At 43.2% G+C, this 20,639-nt stretch overlaps 1 protein-coding gene across 6 annotated transcripts; it reads right to left on the bottom strand.

Annotated features, from left to right (window-relative positions):
* Positions 1–1,426: 1,426 nt before the first annotated feature.
* RBM34 (RNA binding motif protein 34) lies at positions 1,427–19,312 on the bottom strand. 6 transcript variants are annotated; one of them, XM_061161455.1, is made up of 12 exons: positions 19,177–19,312; positions 18,894–19,068; positions 18,550–18,686; positions 13,668–13,899; positions 12,155–12,214; positions 8,689–8,732; positions 7,895–7,963; positions 7,371–7,454; positions 7,162–7,225; positions 4,947–4,986; positions 4,604–4,722; positions 1,427–1,765 (listed from the first exon to the last, which is right to left on the bottom strand). In XM_061161455.1, exons 1-12 carry the CDS (start codon positions 19,227–19,229, stop codon positions 1,487–1,489), a joined length of 1,356 nt encoding a protein of 451 aa, XP_061017438.1. In that variant the 5' UTR covers positions 19,230–19,312; the 3' UTR covers positions 1,427–1,486. The 6 variants fall into 6 exon arrangements, 4 of the variants coding, with proteins under 4 accessions (XP_061017438.1, XP_061017440.1, XP_061017439.1 ...); XR_009696033.1 differs by having other exon boundaries at positions 1,628–1,765; positions 7,371–7,402; XM_061161457.1 differs by lacking the exon at positions 7,895–7,963.
* Positions 19,313–20,639: the final 1,327 nt, after the last annotated feature.

Below are 20,639 nucleotides of genomic sequence, written 5' to 3'. Positions count from 1 at the left end.
CCAACATTGGAAAGTGGTCTTAACCCCTGGACCACTGGGTTGTGTTTTTTTTTTTTGTTTTTTTAGTCACTAAAGTCTGACTCTTTCCGACCCCGACTGCAGCACACCAGGCTCCTCTGTCCTCCACTATCTCCCAGAGTTTGCTCAGATTCATGTCCACTGAGTCAGTGATGCTGTCTAATCATCTCATCCTCTGCCACCCCCTTCTCCTCTTGCCTTCTATCTTTCCCAGTATTTGAGTCTTTTCCAATGAGTCGGCTCTTCACATCAGATGGCTTCCAGTTCAGAAAATGAAAAGTGAAAGTGTTAGTCGCTCAGTCATGTCTGACTCTGCAATCCCATGGACTGTAGCCCACCAGGCTTCTCTGTCCATGGGATTCTTCAGGCAAGAATACCAGAATGGGTAGCCATTCCCTTCTCCAGGGGATCTTCCCCACCCACGGATCAAAACCAGGTCTCCCCACTGCAGGCAGATTCTTTACCTTGCCACCAAGGAAGTCCAACAGTCCTTGGGAAGTCCCTAAATATGATTTTTTTTAAATAGTTTCATTCTATTGGGTGACATTAAGTATCACAAGTTTTCCTGGGAGAATATTTTTCAAATTAAAAATAGAAGTGGGACTGTCCAGTAGTTAAGAATCCGCCTGCCAATGCAGGGGACACAGGTTTGATCCCTGCCCCAGGATGATCCCACGTGTTGTGGGGCAGCTAATCTCATGCACCACAACTACTGAGTCCATGCGCCCTTTAGCCTATGCACCACAACCCGCTTGCTGCAACCAGAGAAAGGGCCAAGACTCAGTGCAGCCAAAGATAAATAAACTTTAAAAAAAATTAAAAAGTAAAAATCTGCCTTAGAGCAAATTTACCAAAGACTGCAATAACCAATCTAATCACCAATTAAGAAATCAGACCTACATTTGATATAAAATTCCTGTTTAGTTATTAGGTTGATGAAATGAAATTAAAACCTAGAACTCCACTTATTGTAAGTGCAAAAGAAAGGAAGAAAAATGACTAGCTATCATATACCAGCCCTCAAAACTTTACTTCTTAGGGATTATCATCTGACCTCAGATCAATCAGTATTCCCACTTTTATTTAGATACTTTGTCTAGGTACAATAAGTATTATGGTTGTTTCATTTTTCTTTAAATTTACTCACTTTTAAATTTAGTCTCATCCCAAGTAATTCTTCAAAATGACAGGTATTGTATATTTGCAACCTATGGTAGAATAATACATAACCACTAAAATTCTAAATGTTCACCCTACACTTAAAATCATCTCTCATACCATCAGCAGTATTACATGATGACTGAACTGCTGCATCTTAAAATAGTTGCTTCAAAGGTAGTATTACAACATGAATAACTGAAAAAGTGTCCATCTTTCACATATATAAAAAATTCCGAAACTCAGTACATGGATTTATCACAATTTTATTACCAGTAGTTAGTGAAGGAAAAAAAAAAGCTTCGGGTTGTTACTTCTGCTTTTTCTGTGTCTTAGTGTGTCTACTTTTCTTCTGTCCTTTTTTCTTCTTCTTCATGAGAACAGCTTTTTCTCCAATAAACAAACCTTTAGAATTTTGTGCACTTTTTGAAGCACAGTTAAGTCCCCGCTTAGGTTTACTGACATTCTTCAAACTAGGACTTGAATTTTGTTTTAACTTTTCTTTATGGACAGAAGGCATGACTCTAAGTTTTCTTCCCATCAATTCAGAATTATTTAATTTCAGAGCAAGATGAACAGCATCTGTATTCTGTAATAAAAAATCAATTTATTAAATTTTACAGAAACTCATCTGCAAAGAATCTAGCAAAATTACAACTTTTATGGATTAGAATAATTTTCAAGCTTATAATACAGAAACCCCTGTTGGGAATTCCCTGGCAGTTTTCAGTGGTTAGAATTCTGTGTTTCCACTGCAGGGGGCACAGGTTCCATCCCTCGTTGGGAACAATGATCTCACCTGCCTCGGTGTGGCCAAAGAAAGAAAAAGTGGAAACCCCGCTCACTTCCACAGGTAGGAAGTCCAAGCCCCAGTGTTTCAGCAGCTGGGCTTGCAGTTTAATCATGCACCCTCATGCGTTTCTCCCCAGGAAGCACTTAGGCTGCCTTCTCAAATGACCAGGTAAGGCCACAATCAAAGAGGCTTCATTTTTCTCAATGAAAAATGAACTTTCAACTAAGTAGATCAATCCTATGTGGCCTTTTAAACCAGTGAAGCTCCTCCTCACGAGTCTCTTCCTGCAAAGCCCCCGCTGTACTGGTTCATTTGAGAACAGAGATGTCAGACTAGATGCCTTCAGGTGCCGTTTAAACCCCAAATACTGTTTCTCTTTCATTCTAACTCGGTGTTAACAACTCTAAATATTCATGACATGTTGGTTATAGGGGTTTACAAACTTATCAGTAGTCAGAAGACAGAGAGCAGAGAGATAGTGAGATTGTTACACCACAGTCATGATGGAAGCATCAGGCTGTGAGTCCCTTCCTTCAAACCCATCTGGTCCTACATACAAAGAGCCTTAAAAACAGTCACATGTCTTGATCTGGTTAGTGATAACCCACTGGGGAACTTTCCTAAAGAAGTAATCCAGAAATGGAGGCAAACATTCGAAGGAAAAAACAATCACTCCAATTTCATTATTATAGGGAAAAAGAGAAGACAGTATGTATGTGTGACATTTGGGAAACACTAGGGAAGACAGTATAAATTATGTTACATCCCTCAATGGAACATACTTACACAATAGAGAACAGCATAAAGGCAGGTTACAGAACCTTATGTTCACAAGTATTAAGTATGACCATAAAAAGGCAGAGGTAAAAAAAAAAAAAAGAAAGCAGAGGTAAACACTGAGAGGAAATGTGTGAAGGGGTGATTGCAGAGGGAAGAAAAACTTAAGTGCCTTTGGGTTGTACATGTATTCCAGTAATTTCAGACACAAGGTACTGGCTAATGTTTAGCAAACTAAACATAAACTGTGCAACAAAAACTACAATTTTCTTCTAGCTGAGTGAACAGTCAATTTTCTCCTTTTACAGAAGGTAGAGGTTTGGAGCTTTAATACCTTTAATGTTGTTGTTCAGTCACTAAGTTGTGTCTGACTCTTGGAGACCCCGTGAATTGTAGCCCACCAGGCTCTTCTGTCCGTGGGATTTCCCAGGCAAAAACTAGAGTGGGTTGCCATTTCCTTCTCTAGGGGATTTTCCCCAATCCAGGGACCGAACCTGCATCTCCTGCAGAGCAGGTGGATTCTGTCCTGCTGAGCCACCAGGGAAGCCCAGTACTTTCAAAAGCCAGCATCTAAAACATTATTTAATGAAACAACTGACAAAGGATTAACTTCCAAAATATACAAGCAGCTCATGCAGTTCAATACCAGAAAAACAACCCAAACAAAAAGTAGGCGGAAGACCTAGCACACATTTCTCCAAAGACATACAGATGGCTAATAAACACATGAAAAGATGCCCAACAACCCTCACTATTAGAGAAATGCAAATCAAACTACAATGAGCTATCCCTTCAACTGGTCAGAATGGTCATCATCAAAAGGTCTACAAACAATAAATGCTGGACAGGGTGTGGACAAATGGCAACCTCTTTGCAACAAATGGCAACTGTTGGGAATGTAAATTGATGCAGCCACTATGGAGAACGATATGGAGATTCCTTGAAAGACTAGGAATAAACCTACCATTTGACCCAACAACCCCACCACTGGGCATAAGCCCCGAAGAAACCATAACCGAAAAAGATGCGTGTACCCTAATGTTCAGTGCAGCACTATTTACCATAGCTAGGACAGGGAAGCAACCCAGATGTCCATTGGCAGATGACTGGGTGAAGAAGTTGTGGTACATGTACACAATGGAATATTACTCAGCCATAGAAAGAAAGCCATCTGAGTCAGTTTTAATGAGGTGGATTAAAATAGAGTCTATTATACAAAGTAAGTCAGAAAGAGAAAAACAATAGAGCATATTAATACATATATATGGAATCTAGAAAGATTGTACTGATGAACCTATTTTCAGGGCAGCAGTGGAAATGCAGACATAGAGAACAGAGTCATGGACACAGTGGGGGAAAGAGAGGGCCTGAATTGAGAGAAACATACTACCTGGAAACATACTAACACATGTAAAATAGCCAGCCAGTGGGAATTTGCTGTATGATGCAGGGGGCACAGAGTTGGTGCTCTGTGAAAACCTAGAGGGGCGGGATGGGTGGGAGGTGGCAGTGAGGTTCCGGAAGCAGGACATATATACACGTGTAGCTGATTCATGCTGAGGAATGGCAAAACCAACAGAGTACTGTGAAGCAATTATTCTCCAGTTAAGAATAAATAAGAAAGATACAAAAGTCAAAATCAATCAATAAATAAAACATTATTTCATGACATTAATATGGAGAAACAACCAGGACATCACATGGTTAGATGCAGTTTTAGAACCAGTGCTCTATTATGGCAGGTTATGAATTTACTTAAGGTGCAATTTGAGGGTGACAGTGAGAGCTACGGCTGAAGGATGGGACAGCCTCCCCCAACATACTTCAAGGACAGAGACGACACATTAACCTCCGTACCTCAAAGAGCACGTAGCCAAAGCCTCTGCCGACTCCAGTAACTTGATCCCGCACAATCCTCACAGCCACAACGTTCCCACAGGCCAAAAAGTGCTTCTCAACTGCAGATTCTTCAACTTCTAAAAACAGGTTCAACCAAAGGGGAAGTGAGGACTTGGCATGGCCTCAGGAAGTTAGAAATGTTTAATCATATATCAAGGTAAGCACAGCCTCGCAGTAATTAATCAAGTTACACTCCACACTTTCTAAAGTTAGTCTTAGAGCAAAACACTGAGCGACCACTCGGGTGTTATCTGCATTACTTCAATGACAGACGGATACTTTTTTATTTAAACAAACTTACTGTATGGGAGATTCCCCACAAATACGGACCTCTTGTCCCTCTGAAACACAAAATAAAAAAGTTACTCATGAAAGAGAAAACGGAAGTCACCATGAAGTCCACTCTTTCCCTCACTGCACAGGTCTGACGGGGCTCCACCTCGGGGCTCCCCTGCCTCTCAGGCCCCTGTGGACTCGGCTTCTGCCATCCTTCCCGCAGGAGCATGAGCCCCAGAGCGAGAAGTGGCTTCTGCTCACGGCTGGCACGGCCAACATGGCGGTGCTCGAGGGAGGCCTGCTCCTCTGGAGGTGGGCACGCTTCTTCTATAAGGGCCAGAAAGCAACTGTTTCAGGCAGTCTCTGCTGTACCCCTTGCCTCTGCTGTTAAAGCAAAATAACATAGAACTAATGGGCTTCCCAGGTGGGTCAGTGGTAAAGCATCTGCCTGCCAATGCAAGAGATCTGGGTTCGATTCCTGGGTCAGAAAGAGTCCCTAGAGGAGGAAATGGCAACCCACTCGTGTTCTTGCCTGAAGAATCCCATACGGAGGAGCTGGCGGGCTACAGTCCACGGGGTTGCAGAGAGTCGGACATGGCTGAGCTCGTAATGGGTATGGTTGTGTAGCAATAAAACTTCATTCACAAAAACGGGGAGCAAACATTGGGCCCCTCAGGCCAGTTTGCTATTTGGTGCCAGGTCCACCATCAAAGCCAGGACAGTCAGCCAGGCCTTGGTCATTTCTCACCTAGCCACCCTGACACCGACAGTAACACATTCTGTCTCTGCAGTGAGCTCTTACCAACTCATGCTTCATTCATTTCAAGAGACCCCGAGGAAAAGCTTCTGAACAAAACCCAGACTCCTCGACATGGCAGGCCGGGGTCATCATGACTGCCCTCCACCTATTCCTCCAACAGCAACTCTGTGGCCTCTCTTCACACTCTACCCACTAATAACTTTATCGAGCTCTTGGAACCCCCACAAAGGATCAGGTTTCGGTCCCACCATTCACAGTGTTCAAAATTTTTTTGCCCATATAACACTGATAGAAAACCTGTTCTCCAGGAAACCCTCCTTTGTCCCTTCTTGCTGGCAACCTCCCACACTGAGTGGCCCATTCCTGAGCTGATGTTTATGACAGAATTTATCATAAAACAGTGCCATGGTCAGCCCATCTGCTCACCTGTACCTTTACACTGCGAACTCCTAGACAACTGAGACTGTGTCTCAGCAGTGAACCCCTGACACAGAGCAGGAACTAAACACTGTTAATGAGTAATTTAACTCCAGACCTTAGTCTATAAATAAGGTGCTGGCTCTGATGCTCTTTAATATACCTTCCAGCCACACTCTCTAGGATTATTGGATCTGACATAGGAGTGGGAACCACTTTTTTTTAATTAATTAATTTTAATTGGAGGCTAATTACTTTACAATATTGTGGTGGTTTTTGCCAGACATTGACATGAATCAGCCATGGGTGTACATGTGTCCCCCATCCCAAACCTCCTTCCTACCTCCCTCCCCATCCCATCCCTCTGGGTCATCCCAGTGCACCAGCTCTGAGCACCCCGTCTCATGCATCGAACCTGGACTGGTGATCTGTTTCACATATGATAATATACATGTTTCAATGCCATTCTCTCAAATCATCCCACCCTTGCCTTCTCCCACTGAGTCCAAAAGTCTGGGGAACCACTTTCTTGAAGCTAATGCTGACTTGGACTTCCCTGGTAGTCCAATGGTTAAGACTCTATGCTTCCAATGTAAGGAGTGCAGGTTCAATCCCTGGTTTGGGGAACTAAGATCCTATATGCCGCATGGCACAACCAAAAAGAAAAAAAAAATCAAAAGCTAGAGGCTTCCCAGGTGATTTAGTGTAAAGAATCCACCTGTCAATGCAGGAGATGTGGGTTCCATCCCTGGCTTGAGAAGATCCCCTGGAGGAGAAATGGCAACCTGCTCCAGTGTTCTTGCCTGGGAAATCCCATGGACAGAGGAGCCTGGTGGGCTACAGTCCATGGGGCTACAAAGAGTCAGACACGACTGAAGTGGCTGAGCATAAGCAGGAATGAGCAACGCTGACTTAAGCCCTCGCCCACCCCAGGTGCCCACGCTGAGACCACAGAGGGCAGAGGCGGTTTCCTCTAATTCCCTCACGCTCCCGGCTAACCCAACTCCTCTCCCAGCACAAGCTCAGAAGAAAATGTTCTTCAGACAGGGCAAGAACTACTTACGGAGGAGGTCTCGGTTGCAAGATCCACTCTAACACGAAATCCTTCTGCAAACTGGGCCCCATTTCTGTTATAAATATGAAGGGAAAATGGTTATTAAAAGCAGGCACTGAGCTACTGGGGTATTTCATCTGAAGTGAATCCAAAGAATAATGACAGAATGGACTCATACTTGGAATAATTCTGCTCAAACATCAAAGAGACGAAATTACCTTTCCAGTGCTTTTGTAGCAGCACTCTCATCCTTAAACACAACATAAGCATTAATATTTTTCTGATCGGGATGAATTTTACGCCTACATTAAAAAAAAAAAAAAAGACTGTAAACTTTGCTAATCCCAAAGTCACTAAAATAAATGCAGCTCATTTTACACTCTCAATCAACACCTATGACAAGAATTTCTGGGAGGATTTTCATAAATTCTTTTCATAAACATTTAGTAATAACCCAAAAACTAACCCACCACTGGTACAGATAATGGTGAAACATGTGACCCATGCCCTCTTCCCGGTCATCACTGTCAGAAAGCAGGAGCCCACCCCAGGCAATCCCACCACATCACGAACTGTCCCCTTAGCTGCAGCTCTGGATCTAATACACACACAAATGGGAAAAAAAAACTTGCTTTTTCCTTTTTACTGTAAAATAAAAGCTGTGCAAACCTGTAAACACGTACAGCTAAGGAAACCATTAACAGGGTAATACCCAAATAGCAACCCACTCCAGTATTCTTGCCTGGAGAATCCCGTGGACAGAGGAGGCTGGCGGGCTGCAGTCCATGGGATCGCCAAGAGTCGGACACGACTGAAACAACGAAGCGCTTAGCACCCCCTTAGCCTCTCTGTGGCCCCAACAACCGCAGCCCTTCCCCTTCAAAGGCAACCACCGCGCCCACCTTTATAGGAACTGCTTCCCTGCCTGTCTATGTGCTTTTATCACCCAAGTGTCAACCCCGAGACATACTTTGGTTTTGTACAGTTTTCCACTTGAAAAGTCTTTAGAATCCTGTTTAATCTGATTCCCCATTTATCTTATAGTTTGACCTAAAGAATTTCCCTGGAAAAACCTGGCCAGCCAATAGCAATCATGAGGCACCTCTGATTTGAAGATGCATTTTGAGCTTAAAAATGTTAAGGTACAGGAAATGTGTGCCTTAGCACTGATGAAATGTGATGCTTGTGATTTATAATAGAATATTTAGATGCAAAACTTTCATTTCCTTTTTTTTTTTGCAAAACTATCTTATTCTCTTCACACACTATGTCTGATTAAACGTCTCAGAAATTTCTCATTGCTCATGAATCATTTTAAGTTATTCTGCAATTCTTTCTGTGACTCTACAACTTAAACTTACATTGAGGCTTGAAGACACACATCTGACAAATTTATATGTTATTATAGACATCAGAAACAATAAACCATGATGGTTCATCCAAATATAAACATCTGTGAGGTTAAGAAATTATCTCATTTTTCACCAAAATGGAAGAGAATTTATAAGTACTCCCTTTCTCTAATTATAAACTTACTTTATTGCCGCCAACTTTTTGGACAAAGTTCCCTCTGCTGGAATCTTTAAGAGAAAAAAAAAAGTATTACAGGAAAGACATCATTTGACATTATTTCAAAATAATTATATTTTAATTAATTGAATTATAAATACCTAACTCCGATATGGAATAAAAAACTAAGGAAACACTGAATCAGAAACAACTGTCCTAGTGTTGCATGAATGGGTCCTTGTGGCTGAGGACAAACACTTCCAAAGACAGTGCCATATTCAGATTTCATAGGCAGCGACTCTCAAACTAGGCGGAAATAACGGATGACTTGAAGGGGTTGCTGGTCATAGGAGGGGACAATGTTGTTGAAGACACATGTGAACAGTGTTAAGGAAAATTGTTTTATAAAGTGATCATGGAAAAAAGAGATACTTCTAAGTTGACATTTTATTGAATATGCTATATGATTTTAAAAATGTCTAACTTAATTGATAAATAATATAAGAAAACATGACTTCACTCATATCTCTAAGAGTTTATATAAGTCAACTGGCAAAAACAAAGCAAAACCCTTCAGTATCTGTCCTTGGACAAATAATGGAATCTCCCTTTTTTTAGGATCATGCTATTTTCAGTCATACATAGTACCTAAGAGTGATGGGAACAGGTAGGGAAAACTTTACAGAGAAGGTGGGAATTCAAGTCAACAACGGTGCCTAACAGCAATGTGCCAAATACCACCAGGTACTGTGAGCAGGAAGGTAAAAAGATACAAACTGCCGAGTTCCCAGTCCAGGGGTATCTATAAACGCCCATCTCATTTAGGGCAGGCACTATAAATCTCCTCTGGAAGACTTGTCTTTTAGTCATTTGATAGTTCACATAGTAAAAGTAAGAAATTTCAACTACTACTTCTGAGTTTGTCTTGCTCAAACTAACAAATGGTAAAACTCTCAGAATACAGACAGAAATACAGCACAAGACGTGAGAAATGCCCACATGAATAACCAACGTGTGAATGCCAGGCATCAAAGCACACCTGCTTGGTGCATTCCAGGAGCTCTCGGGGGCCTGTGGCCTGCTATTAGAGGTAAGCATGAACAGATAGAGCAGAAGGCAGTAAATTACAAAAGGGATTCAGAGGGAAAAAATACCACTTGATATTATAAAGTTATCAAAAAGCCTTGAATAAGTGACATCTTAAATGCCTTCTGAAAAATACATATTATCTTGATGGGCAAAATGAGAGTTTAAGAAGGACTGCCAGAATATACATACAGTGAAATACTACTCAGCCATAAAATAGAAGGAAATCTTGCCATTTGCAACAACACGGATACATGCTGAGGGTACGCTAAGGGAAATAAAGACAAATGCCCTATGATGTCGCTTATACATGCAGTCTAAAAAACAAGCCAGGGAATTCCCCAGTGGTCCATGGTTAGCACACGGTGTTCTCACTCACTGCCAAGGGCCCAGGTTTGATCCCTGGTTGGGAAACTAAAATCCTACAAGCCTCACAATACGACCAAATTAAAAAACAAAATAAAACTCAAGAGATACAGAGAACAGACTGGTGGAGACCCAGAGAGAAGGGGGTAGAGAGTGGGCAAAATGAGTGAAGGGGCCAAGTGCACAGTGAGAGACGGTGACTGGGCTCATTGTGGGGACCACTCTGTAGTGTAAACAGATGCTGACTGTTACATTAACACCTGAAATTAACATAACGTCACATACCAATTTTACCTAAGTTAAAAAAACAAAGAACTGAGCCAAAGGCAAGGGTGGGTATGATCTGCTGCAAGCGCCCAGGCTGCAGGCAAGTCACGTGGGGAAGAGTGCAGAGCCCCAGGGCCACCCCGTGCAGACCATCAGGATATCGGGAAGAACGAACAGCTAGGAAAATGACAAGATTTTAGGCACCTCCACACATATTTGATGTGAACCAGGTGCTGGTGACCCCAGGGGCAGCTGGGCTCACAGCCTGGGGGAGCAGGAGCAGCATCACAATGTCACAGCCGCCTCCTAAGGACCGCAGTGAGGTGCCGGGGGCCGGAGGGCAGGTGGCAGGCTCACCTGACTCACCAGTGATTCAGGGATACTGAAGAAGCCGGGCTGGCTCCTCAAGGAGAACACCAAGCGGAGACAGGGGTGCGTGTGTGTGTGATGTTCACGGGAGGGGAGGTGGAGGAGAGGGATTTCAGGTTAGGAGTTGCAGGAAGAAGCGCTTTAGGAAGATTAAGTAGACAGAGGTATGTTGGATACATGTGAGGCAGACTGAAAGCAGGAACTCTAATAGGCCTCTGCAACTATTTTGGCAAGAAGTGAAAACTTAGGGGGGACAATGGAAAAGGAAAGGAATGACTCATTTTCAGAAGAAACCACAGCTGAAACCCAGGCAGAGATGACAAGCAACAGGAGGGATGGGCTAAAGAAAAGAGTCCAAGGCCGGCAGTCTGAGCGGCACTAAAGAACAGATAATCAGCAGATGGCATGGGACAGGGTACGGGAGTGATGTGGGTGAGGTGAGCACAGAGGGCTGAAAACGGGGTGCTGGCAGGACAACCCCGTGGATGTGGCAGGCAAGGATCTGACCCGAGGAGACAGGACTCAAAAGGGCTGACAGAAGACACACGTGATAAACGGGAGAAACCATCACCATGAGAGTAATCATGGAGACTGTGCCAAAACCTTAAGAAAGGTCCACTTTTAGAGAAGTGGGCAGTTCTGCCTGCTGGGGACGTCTGGCAATTGGCTGTTACCACTGGGTGGGAAGGATGCTACCGGCACCCAGCAGGTAGAGGCCAGGGATGCTGTATTGCACAGGCCAGGGCCCAACAACACATAATTATCCAGCATCAAATGTCAATGGTATCAAGGTTGAGAAACCCCATTTTAGGGAACCACGCTGAGAAAGAGCAGTTTGAAACAAGGAATAAACATTTCTTATATTCTAATACATATTAATTATATTTAAAAAAAATCTATGAATGATGCTTTTTCATGTTCCAAGGAACATGGCTATAACTGGTCTACAGAGCACTCAATTGGTGAAATCAGATACCATTTACTTCCATAAAGTTTTAACATTAAACTGATTAAACACACTTTATCTTTCTATGTCAGAGCATAAGTACTGCTCTGTAGAGTCAGGCAAACCCCCCATATGAACAGCTGTGATTCCAGAAATGCTACTCAATAGGTTGAACGTCTCCACCTGTTCAACTGACTCACAAACAAAAGTCACAGATGCACCCTCCAATACTTAGGAAGGATATCACTTTACTATGTGAACTCATTAAATTACCTAACAAAGTCCAAGGGTCAGTAATAGACAGCAAGTGTGACTCTGCTTTGGCGCTCGATTTGAGCCTGTTGATTCTGAAGGTTAAAGTCAAGGGCTCCTTCATCTCACTAAAACCAACACATGAAAAAGTCTGATTCACATGCAATACATTTTCAGATGATGTACTTTCAAGGAAGGAAAACATACCAGAGAACGAAATCGTACAGATTCTATCTGCCCATACTCTTTAAAAAATGACTTCAGCTTCTAAAATAAAAAAAAATGATACATATATTTTAGTCCATTTTAAGAAAATCAAATAAGTACCATAAAACAGAATTAAGTAAAATGGTTGGATAATCTTTTCCTACCACATTTCAAGAATATTTCAGGAAAAGTAAGTAACTATTCAGTTAGAAGACAAAAGTTTTTACTGAAACTTATATATAAAAAAAACACAGGTCATGTTACTATCCCTGAAATACACATTTCTGCCTTTCAATCTTTCATAATCTTTTACTACATGTAAACTAGCATTATGTGCTCCACAGATTCTGCCATCTTTTCACATTGGCTTATTTAAACCAGAAATGGATTTTAAGGATGCTTATGTCACTGTGGGAAATTTCCCAATTGTCTGGAAATGAGACCATCAGATTCAAGAAAAACCTTTGGGTAATTGTATACATTATTCTTTTGACTGGCTCAGGATGTGACGAATGTGTATATTTGACAGCTCACACAATAATGTCTATAAGCAACTTTAATTCAAAAATAACTTATTTAACATGTAAAGCTCCACAAACACTCTCTTCCCTTGAGCCCTTTTAATCTAACACGAAGATAAGTAACCAAACCGAAACTATGCTACTATGGAAAATGGATTATATTCTACAAAATAACCACACATCAAAAGCTAGGAGGCAAAAGGCCAAAGGGGAAAGGGAAAAATCAGAAAGTAAGCTTCTTGTACTGTTTTAAGAAAGTGGAACTGAAACTGTTCCTCAAAAGATAAGCAGGATTTTGACCCAAGGGATTGCCATCAGGGTGACTATCACATGAACACACACAAAGAACAGGGCATGTCTTGGTTGAGCGAACTCCACATAATGGAGGACACTTAGGAAGGATGCAGTCACACCAGACACTGTTTCAAGTGCTAGTGACAGAGAAGTGAAGAAGAAAAATAAGCATCCCTGCACACACCGCGCTTCTGTTCTTGTGACATGCAACAGAAGAGAAAGCTGGAGGAAAAAACCAGAGAGGAGAGCACTGCGACAGTTCAGACAAGATTTGCAAAAGCCTGAATTAGAGCAGAGACTCTGGGAATGGAAAGGAGCAGGTGGATGCTGGAATGAACCTATCAAATGATTTACACAGTCACTTATAATGAAATTATATATTAATGACTTATTAATTATGTGCTTATTCAATAAAGTGATAATGGCCTTCTCGGGTGGCTCAGACCATAAGGAACCTGCCTGCAATGTGGGAGACTTGGGTTCAACCCCCTGGGTTGAGAAGATTCCTTGGAGGAGGAAATGGCAACCCTTTCCAGTATTCTTGCCTGGAAATTTGCACAGACAGAGGAACCTCGTGGACCGCAGTCCATGGGTTTGCAAAGCCGGACATGACTGAGCAAGTAACACACAAACACAAAAGCAAAATTATGAATTAATAATTTCTCTGTATGTTTATAACATACAGACTATACACTCACCTTCTTATTACAGGTGACAGGCAGATTCCCAACAAACACAGTTCTCTCATTCTTTAATCTCTCTTCTTCTTGGTTGATCTGAATTTTCTTTCTTCGATTTACAACGGTCTCATCTACATCATCAAGTACTTTTTTATCTGCGACTGTAACACCAGGTTGAGAATTTTTCCTTTTCTGTCCTTGTTTCTGGTGAATTTCTTCTTCTAAATCAGCGCTTGCTAAAGCATCTTCTCTTTTTAAGCCAAAAAAAAAGAGGGCATGAAAGTCAGGTCTAGCATCTGACAAAGCACAGATTAGGAATACTTCCCACCTCCTCTGGCTTTCCTATACATAAACTTACCATTCATAATTACATCTACATTTAAATAGCATTATCAAAATGTGACTTGTATCTTTAGGAAATTCAAGAGTTAGCAAAAGTTAAGGTCAATTTCTGAAGATAGGTTAAAACTGCCAACTAATAAAGTAACAAAAGATCACTCAAACAAAAGCTGGTTCACGTGAAGCTTTTGGGGATTTAGTTTACCTTCTACCAATGTCAACAAAGGTCCATCTAGTCAAGGCTAAGGTTTTTCCAGTAGTCACATATGGACCTGAGAGTTGGACTATAAAGAAAGCTGAGTGCAGAAAAATTGATGCTTTTGAACTGTGGTTTTGGAGAAGACTCTTCAAAGTCCCTTGGACTGCAAGGAGATCCAACCAGTCCATCCTAAAGGAGATCAGTCCTGGGTGTTCACTGGAAGGAGTGATGCTGAAGCTGAAACTCCAATATTTTGGCCACTTGATGCAAAGAGTTGACTCATTTGAAAAGACCCTGACATTGGGAAGGATTGAAGGCAGGAGGAGAAGGGGACAAGGGAGGATGGGATGGTTGGATGGCATCACCGACTCAATGAACATGAGTTTGGGTAGACTTCGGGAGTTGGTGATGGACAGGGAGGCCTGGTGTGCTGTGGTTCATGCAAAGAGTCGGACACAGCTGAGCGACTGAACGGACTGACTACCAATGCCTAATTTCATTCTCTGTTCTAGAATTCTAGAGTTACTGCAGCACTCCCAGGGGCTCTATTAAGGTTAATAGATCAGCAAAGTACTTAACTTTGTAAAACCAATCTGACTAACAGGAGAGACCAGATTTCCTACTGCAATATTTAAAGGACTGCTTATCAAAATTATTGGCTTGCCCAAAAAGGTCATTTGGGTCTTTCCATAAGATGTTATAGAAAAACCTGAAAGAACTTTTTGGCCAACCCAATAAATTCTACCAGTATTGTAAAGTCGGAGAAGGCAATGGCACCCCACTCCAGTACTCTTGCCTGGAAAATCCCATGGATGGAGGAGCCTGGTAGGCTGTGGTCCATGGGGTCGCTAAGAGTCGGACATGACTGAAGTGACTTAGCAGCAGCAGCAGCAGTAGCAGTAGGAGTGAAATGAAATGAGACACAATAGTAAGGTAGGAACCAGATCAAGAAGGACCATGCCTTTTAAGCAAAAGTGCTTAGATTTTATCCCACAGAAGATGAGGAACCCCTGAAGACCCTGAAGGTGCCTGAAAAAGGTCATTTGGGCAGCAGCTGCTCTTCAGTCACTCAGTCGCGTTGATTCTTTGGGACCCCATGGACTGCAGCACGCCAGGAGGCTTCCCTGCCCTTTACTATCTCCTGGAGTTTGCTTAAATTCATGTGCATTGAGTTGGTGATGCCATCCAAACATCTCATTCTCTGTCGTGCCCTTCTGCCTTCAATCTTTCCCAGCACCAGGGTCTTTTCCAATGAATCGGTTCTTCGCATCAGGTAGCCAAAATATTGGAGCTTCAGCATGAGTCTTTCCAGTGAATACTCAGGACTGATTTCCTTTAAGATTGACTGGTTTGATATCCTTGCAGTCCAAGCGACTCTCAAGAGTCTTTTCCAGCACCATAGTTTGAAAGCATCAATTCTTCAGCACACAGCCTTCTTTATGGTCCAGCTCTCACATCTGCACCCGACCACTGCAAACACCATAGCTTTGACTATAGCAGAGCAAAGTGATGTCTGATTTTTAATACGCTATCTATGTTTATCATAGCTTTTCTTCCAAGGAGCAGTCTTTTAATTTCATGGCTGCAGTCACCATCTGCAGTGATTCTGAAGCCCAAGAAAAAAAAGTCTGTCACTGTTTCCACTTTTCCCCCATTTATTTGCCATGAAGTGATGGGACCAGATGCCATGTTCTTAGTTTTTTAATACTGAGGTTTAAGCCAGCTTTTTCACTCTCCTCTCTCACCCTCATCAAGAGGCTCTTTAGTTCCTCTTTACTTTCTGCCATTAGAGTACTATCTGCGTATCTGAGGTTGCTGGTATTTCTCCTGATAGTCTTGATTCCAGCTTGTGATTCATTCAGTCTGGCATTTCACATTATGGGCAGCAGAGCAGAAGATAGTTATGAATGTGGCAAGGCTGGGTAAGGGAGACCAGTAAGGAGACAGTTACAACTGCAGGCATCTCAGAAGACAACAAACCCATCAGAGCAAGAGAGGTGGTGGAAAGGGAAAGTGGATTATAAGAGATAATTAAAAGATAGCATCATGAGGACTTGGCAACTTATGAGATATGTAGGGAAAAGAAGGAGTCTAAGATGACTCCCAAGTCACAGGCTCAGGCAACTGGAAGGCTGATGGCACCACTCATGCAGAGAAACAGGTATGATGAGGATAATGAGATCAGTTTGAAGCACCCTGAATTTGAGGTGTATATGAATAAGCCAATGGGCAGCAGAGCATCGCATGATTTGACACTGCCAAAGAATTGATGCTTTCAAACTGTGGTGTTGAAGACTTTTGAGAGCCCCTTGGATTACAAGGAGATCCAACCAGTCAATCTTAAAAGGAAATCAACTCTGAATATTCATTGGAAGGACTGATGCTGAGGCTGAAGCTCCAATATATTGGCCATCTCATGCAAAGAGCTGACTCACTGTTAAAGACCCTGGTGCTTGAAAAGATTGAGGGCAGGAGAAGGGGACGACAGAAGATGAGATGATGGATGGCATTACCAACTCAATGGACATTAGTCTGAGCAAACTCCCGAAGGTGGTGAAAGACAGGGAAGCTGGTGTGCTGCAGTCCGCGGGGTTGCAAAGAGTCGGACACCACTGAGCAACTGAACAAACAAGAACAATGAGCAGGCTGACAAACAGATATACAGGTTTACAGATCAAGCAACAGAGATCAGGGGATTTCCCTGATGGTCCAGTGGGCTTCCCTCGTGGATCAGACAGTAAAAAATCTGCCCTCAACGCGGGAGACCTGGGTTCAATCCCTGGGTCGGGAAGATCCCCTGGAGAAGGAAAAATGGCAACCCACTCCAGTATTCTCCCCTGGAAAATCTCATGGACAGAGGAGCCTGGAGGGTTACAGTCCATGCAGTCGCAAAGAGTTGTACACGTCTGAGCAACTCTCACTTTCACTTTCACCAGTGGCTAAGACTCAGCGCTCCCAAGGCAGGGGGGCCATTTTCCATCCCTGGTCAGGGAATTATATCCCAAGTGCTGCAACTAAAAGACCCCTCATGTGACAACTAAGACCTGGCTCAGTCAAATAAATCTATGTTTTAAAAAGAGACAGCGAGATCAAAATGCTAGAGCCACAGAGACTGGGAGACTGCCCAGATAGCTGGGTATAAAAAAGAATCATGAGATGACCCAGAACAGAACCCCAAACGAAATGAACATTTAAGGAAGGAAGAGTCAGAAGGAAAGGTGCCTGAGATAACAGTGAGAAGGAACAGACAGAGAACTGGAGACTCGGAAGAGGTTGCCATCAAAGAATGCAATAGCTTCAAGAAGAATAGCAACCACGTGACATGTAAAAGAGGGCTACAGTTAGAGGCAGTGCTCCCTATTAAATGGGGCACCTAGGTCAGAATGGCTTCCTTGAGCACTGTTTCAGAAGTATGGTCAGATCAAATGAAAAATTAACAACCAGAGTGCCAGTGTGTGGAAGAGAAGATAGATCAAGAAAAGGAAGAGAGAGCAAGTAGAGACTTCTTTTTCTAAAAGCTCAACGATGAAGGAAAGATTTGGGGTTCACATATGTCTGTGGACAGGGGTTTGTTGGATTCCTTTAAGATGAGAATCTTTAAGAGAATGTTGAGTGGACAGATCAGACATAGGAAAGAGGAGAAGTGGATGTAGGTATCTGATGGCATAACCTCTGAGAAGGCAGAAGAGGTACGTGGTATATATAAACAGCACAGGTGACTGCAATAATCTTGGACAGGGAGTAAGACACCCTTCTCTAAAAGGGGAAGAAACTAAGAATGTGCATAGCTGCAATCATGAGGAGGATGAAAGGAGTAATTCACAACTGTTAGCAATTCATAACTCTCAGAATAGGTAACAAGATCACCTGCCAACAGACAATAGAGATATAAAAAGCGTGAAGAGAGTGGTCTGAGAGACTGAGGAAAGTTAACTAGAAATGTATTTGGTACTGTTATATGGATCTCAATTCAAATAAACTGTTTTTAAAAAAATTGAGCTAATGGGGGAATCTGGTCTCTGACTGAATAAGTTTAAGAAAACCAAACTCACCTTCTATATACATGCAGTAATATTTATAGATGAAACCTAAGTCTTAGGTTTGCTTCCAAACAATGAGGAAGATATGAACAGGGGAAAGATGAAACAAGATTTGCCAAGTATTAATTACTGCTGATGCTGGGTACATGGGGTTCTTTACTCTTTTCAATTTTTGAAAATGTATGGGACTTAACATAATAAAAACATTTTAAAAAGAACTATAAAGTGAGGAAAAAAACTGAAATGAATATTACCAGTATAAGAATCTCAATTTAGTTACCATCTGATTTCTTTACCATCAACTTAAAAGAATTTTACCAACCTGTTTGCCAACTTCTTCTCTGCATCAGAAAGTTTCTTCTTCACTTTCATTTTTTTGGCAGGTTCTTGCAAAAGTGGCCTTTGGATTTGGGGTGAACTTTCTTCCTCCTCATCTCGTTTCCTTTTTTTGACGGCTTCCTTTTAAAAGTTTCAAGTTGTGTTTGAGACCTCATCATTTAGTGGTCTTTCTAAAGTAGCATCTTTTCTCTCTCACTGGTACTGGTAATGGAAAGTTACTGAAAATTGATCCTATCTGCCCCAGTTTACAAAGCATCCCCTGCAAGGTAGGTAGGTTGTTTTAAAGTTGTTCTAATGGGCCATTCGGAGTAGAACGCAGTGACTTACTTTAGGCACAGGCACGTACACGGGTTGAAGCTGAGGCTTCACAGAGCCGAAGAGGGAAGCCAGCCGACCCGTACTGCCCCTGGAGGGTTGCTTGCCGCGGAATAAACTATTGGCGACTTGTCCAACCTCATAGTCTCCTTCCAGATTCCCACAAGCGCCACCGTCCGGGTTCTCTCTAGACACGGACGCCACAGACTCAACGACATGATTCCACGCCCCACCCCTCGCGCCCCGAGCTCCCAAACGCATTCCCGCCCAGGCAGACGAGCCACGAGCCACTCACCTCTCCTGAGCACTCTGCTTTTTCTCCCGTTTGTTCTTCCCTTCCAGGGCCATCCTTCACCTAAAAGCCTCCCAGCCTGCAGCAGCAGCAGCACGTGAGCCCGCACTTCCGGGTCTCGGCTGCTCGGCTCTCGGAGCCACGCCCCTTCCGCCCGAGGAGTCTCTGTGGACGCGCTAGGGGCGGAGACAGCGGGCGAAGGGGCGGAGATAGCGGATGGGGGCGGACACAGCGAGCCTGCCGGTCGAAGCCAGACTTTCGAATCGGTTCGCACCTCTCTCTCTCTGGCTAAGACCTATGAGAGTAGGTCAGGTCTGAAGTAGGAATAAGAATCAGCCAGGCTGCGAGTGGGGTATCAATCCAAGCAGAGGGAAAACACATACGAGAATCTCTGCGTTGTCAAAGACAGAGGAGGTTTGTCAGGAAATGAGGTTACAAAGATGTACGTCAGTCACACAGTATTAACAAATGATGAATCGGTGTGAAGGATACATGGGGCTCCTTTGTGCTGCTCTTGCAACTTTTCTGAAATCTGACATTATTTCAAAGTAAAATCGAGAAGAAATTGTGGGAGACCACAGCTCTAACCTGGGCTTCGCTTGTGGCTCCGACCGTAATCTGCCTGCAACGCGGGAGACCTGGGTTCGATCCCTGGGTTGAGAAGATCCCCTGGAGGAGGGCATGGCTACCCACTCCAGTACTCTTGCCATGGGCAGAGGGAGCCTAGCGGGCTACAGTCCATGGGGTCTCAAAGAGTCGGACAGGACTGAGCGACTAAGCGGAGCATACGCACAGCTCTAACCTGCTCGGCGTTATCATACCAGGAGAAGGAGATCCTTGGCTCTCAAAGCCTCAAGAATCCCATGGACAGAGGAATCTGGCGGGTTACATCCCTTGGGTCGCAAAGAGTTGGACACAACCGCGCGACTAAGCTCACTGCATTGGCTCTCAAAGCTAATGCGATTTTCTCAACCAACTCAGCGTGCGTGGTAAGTCGCTTCAGTTGTGTCCGACTGTGCCATCTTATGGACTGTAACCTGCCAGGAGTCTCTGTCCATGGGATTCTCCAGGCAAGAATATTGGAGTGGGTTGCCATGCCCTCCTCCAGGGGATCTTCCCTACTCACACGTCTTTAAGTCAGCTGTATTGGCAAGCGAATTCTTTTACCACTAGCGCCATCTGGGAAGCCCCCATCTCCTAGGTCCAAGCCTCCAAAGCCTGCTTTTCCCCACCACCTCGTTATTCCACAAGCTTCTGTCATTCCTTATTTTTGTTATGCCTTCCTCCACTATTGCCCTCCTCTTTACCCCTCATTGCCACCAGCAAAATTGTACCCATCCTTCAAGGCTCAACTCATTTGGGAAAAATCCCTGCTATTTTCAGTAGAGATGAAATAGGGTCTCTAGATACAAATTGGTGTCTTATTCATCCTGTATTCTGTATCCCCACTCACCATACCTAGTGAA

The sequence above is a fragment of the Dama dama genome, chromosome 15, assembly GCF_033118175.1.
Source record: "Dama dama isolate Ldn47 chromosome 15, ASM3311817v1, whole genome shotgun sequence".
Classification (NCBI taxonomy): domain Eukaryota; kingdom Metazoa; phylum Chordata; class Mammalia; order Artiodactyla; family Cervidae; genus Dama; species Dama dama.
This window is presented reverse-complemented; position numbering and strand designations above follow the sequence as displayed.

Excerpts from the sequence above, each read along its gene's own strand:
- RBM34 (XM_061161455.1), bottom strand. The coding sequence starts at position 19,229 with ATGGCCCTGGAAGGGAAGAACAAACGGGAGAAAAAGCAGAGTGCTCAG. Across the intron at positions 7,455-7,894 it reads CTGTCCACGGGATTCTCCAG|GCGTAAAATTCATCCCGATC; the intron begins GCAAGAATACTG and ends TTTTTAATGTAG. Across the intron at positions 4,723-4,946 it reads TGTGGGGAATCTCCCATACA|AAGTTGAAGAATCTGCAGTT; the intron begins GTAAGTTTGTTT and ends ACCTGTTTTTAG.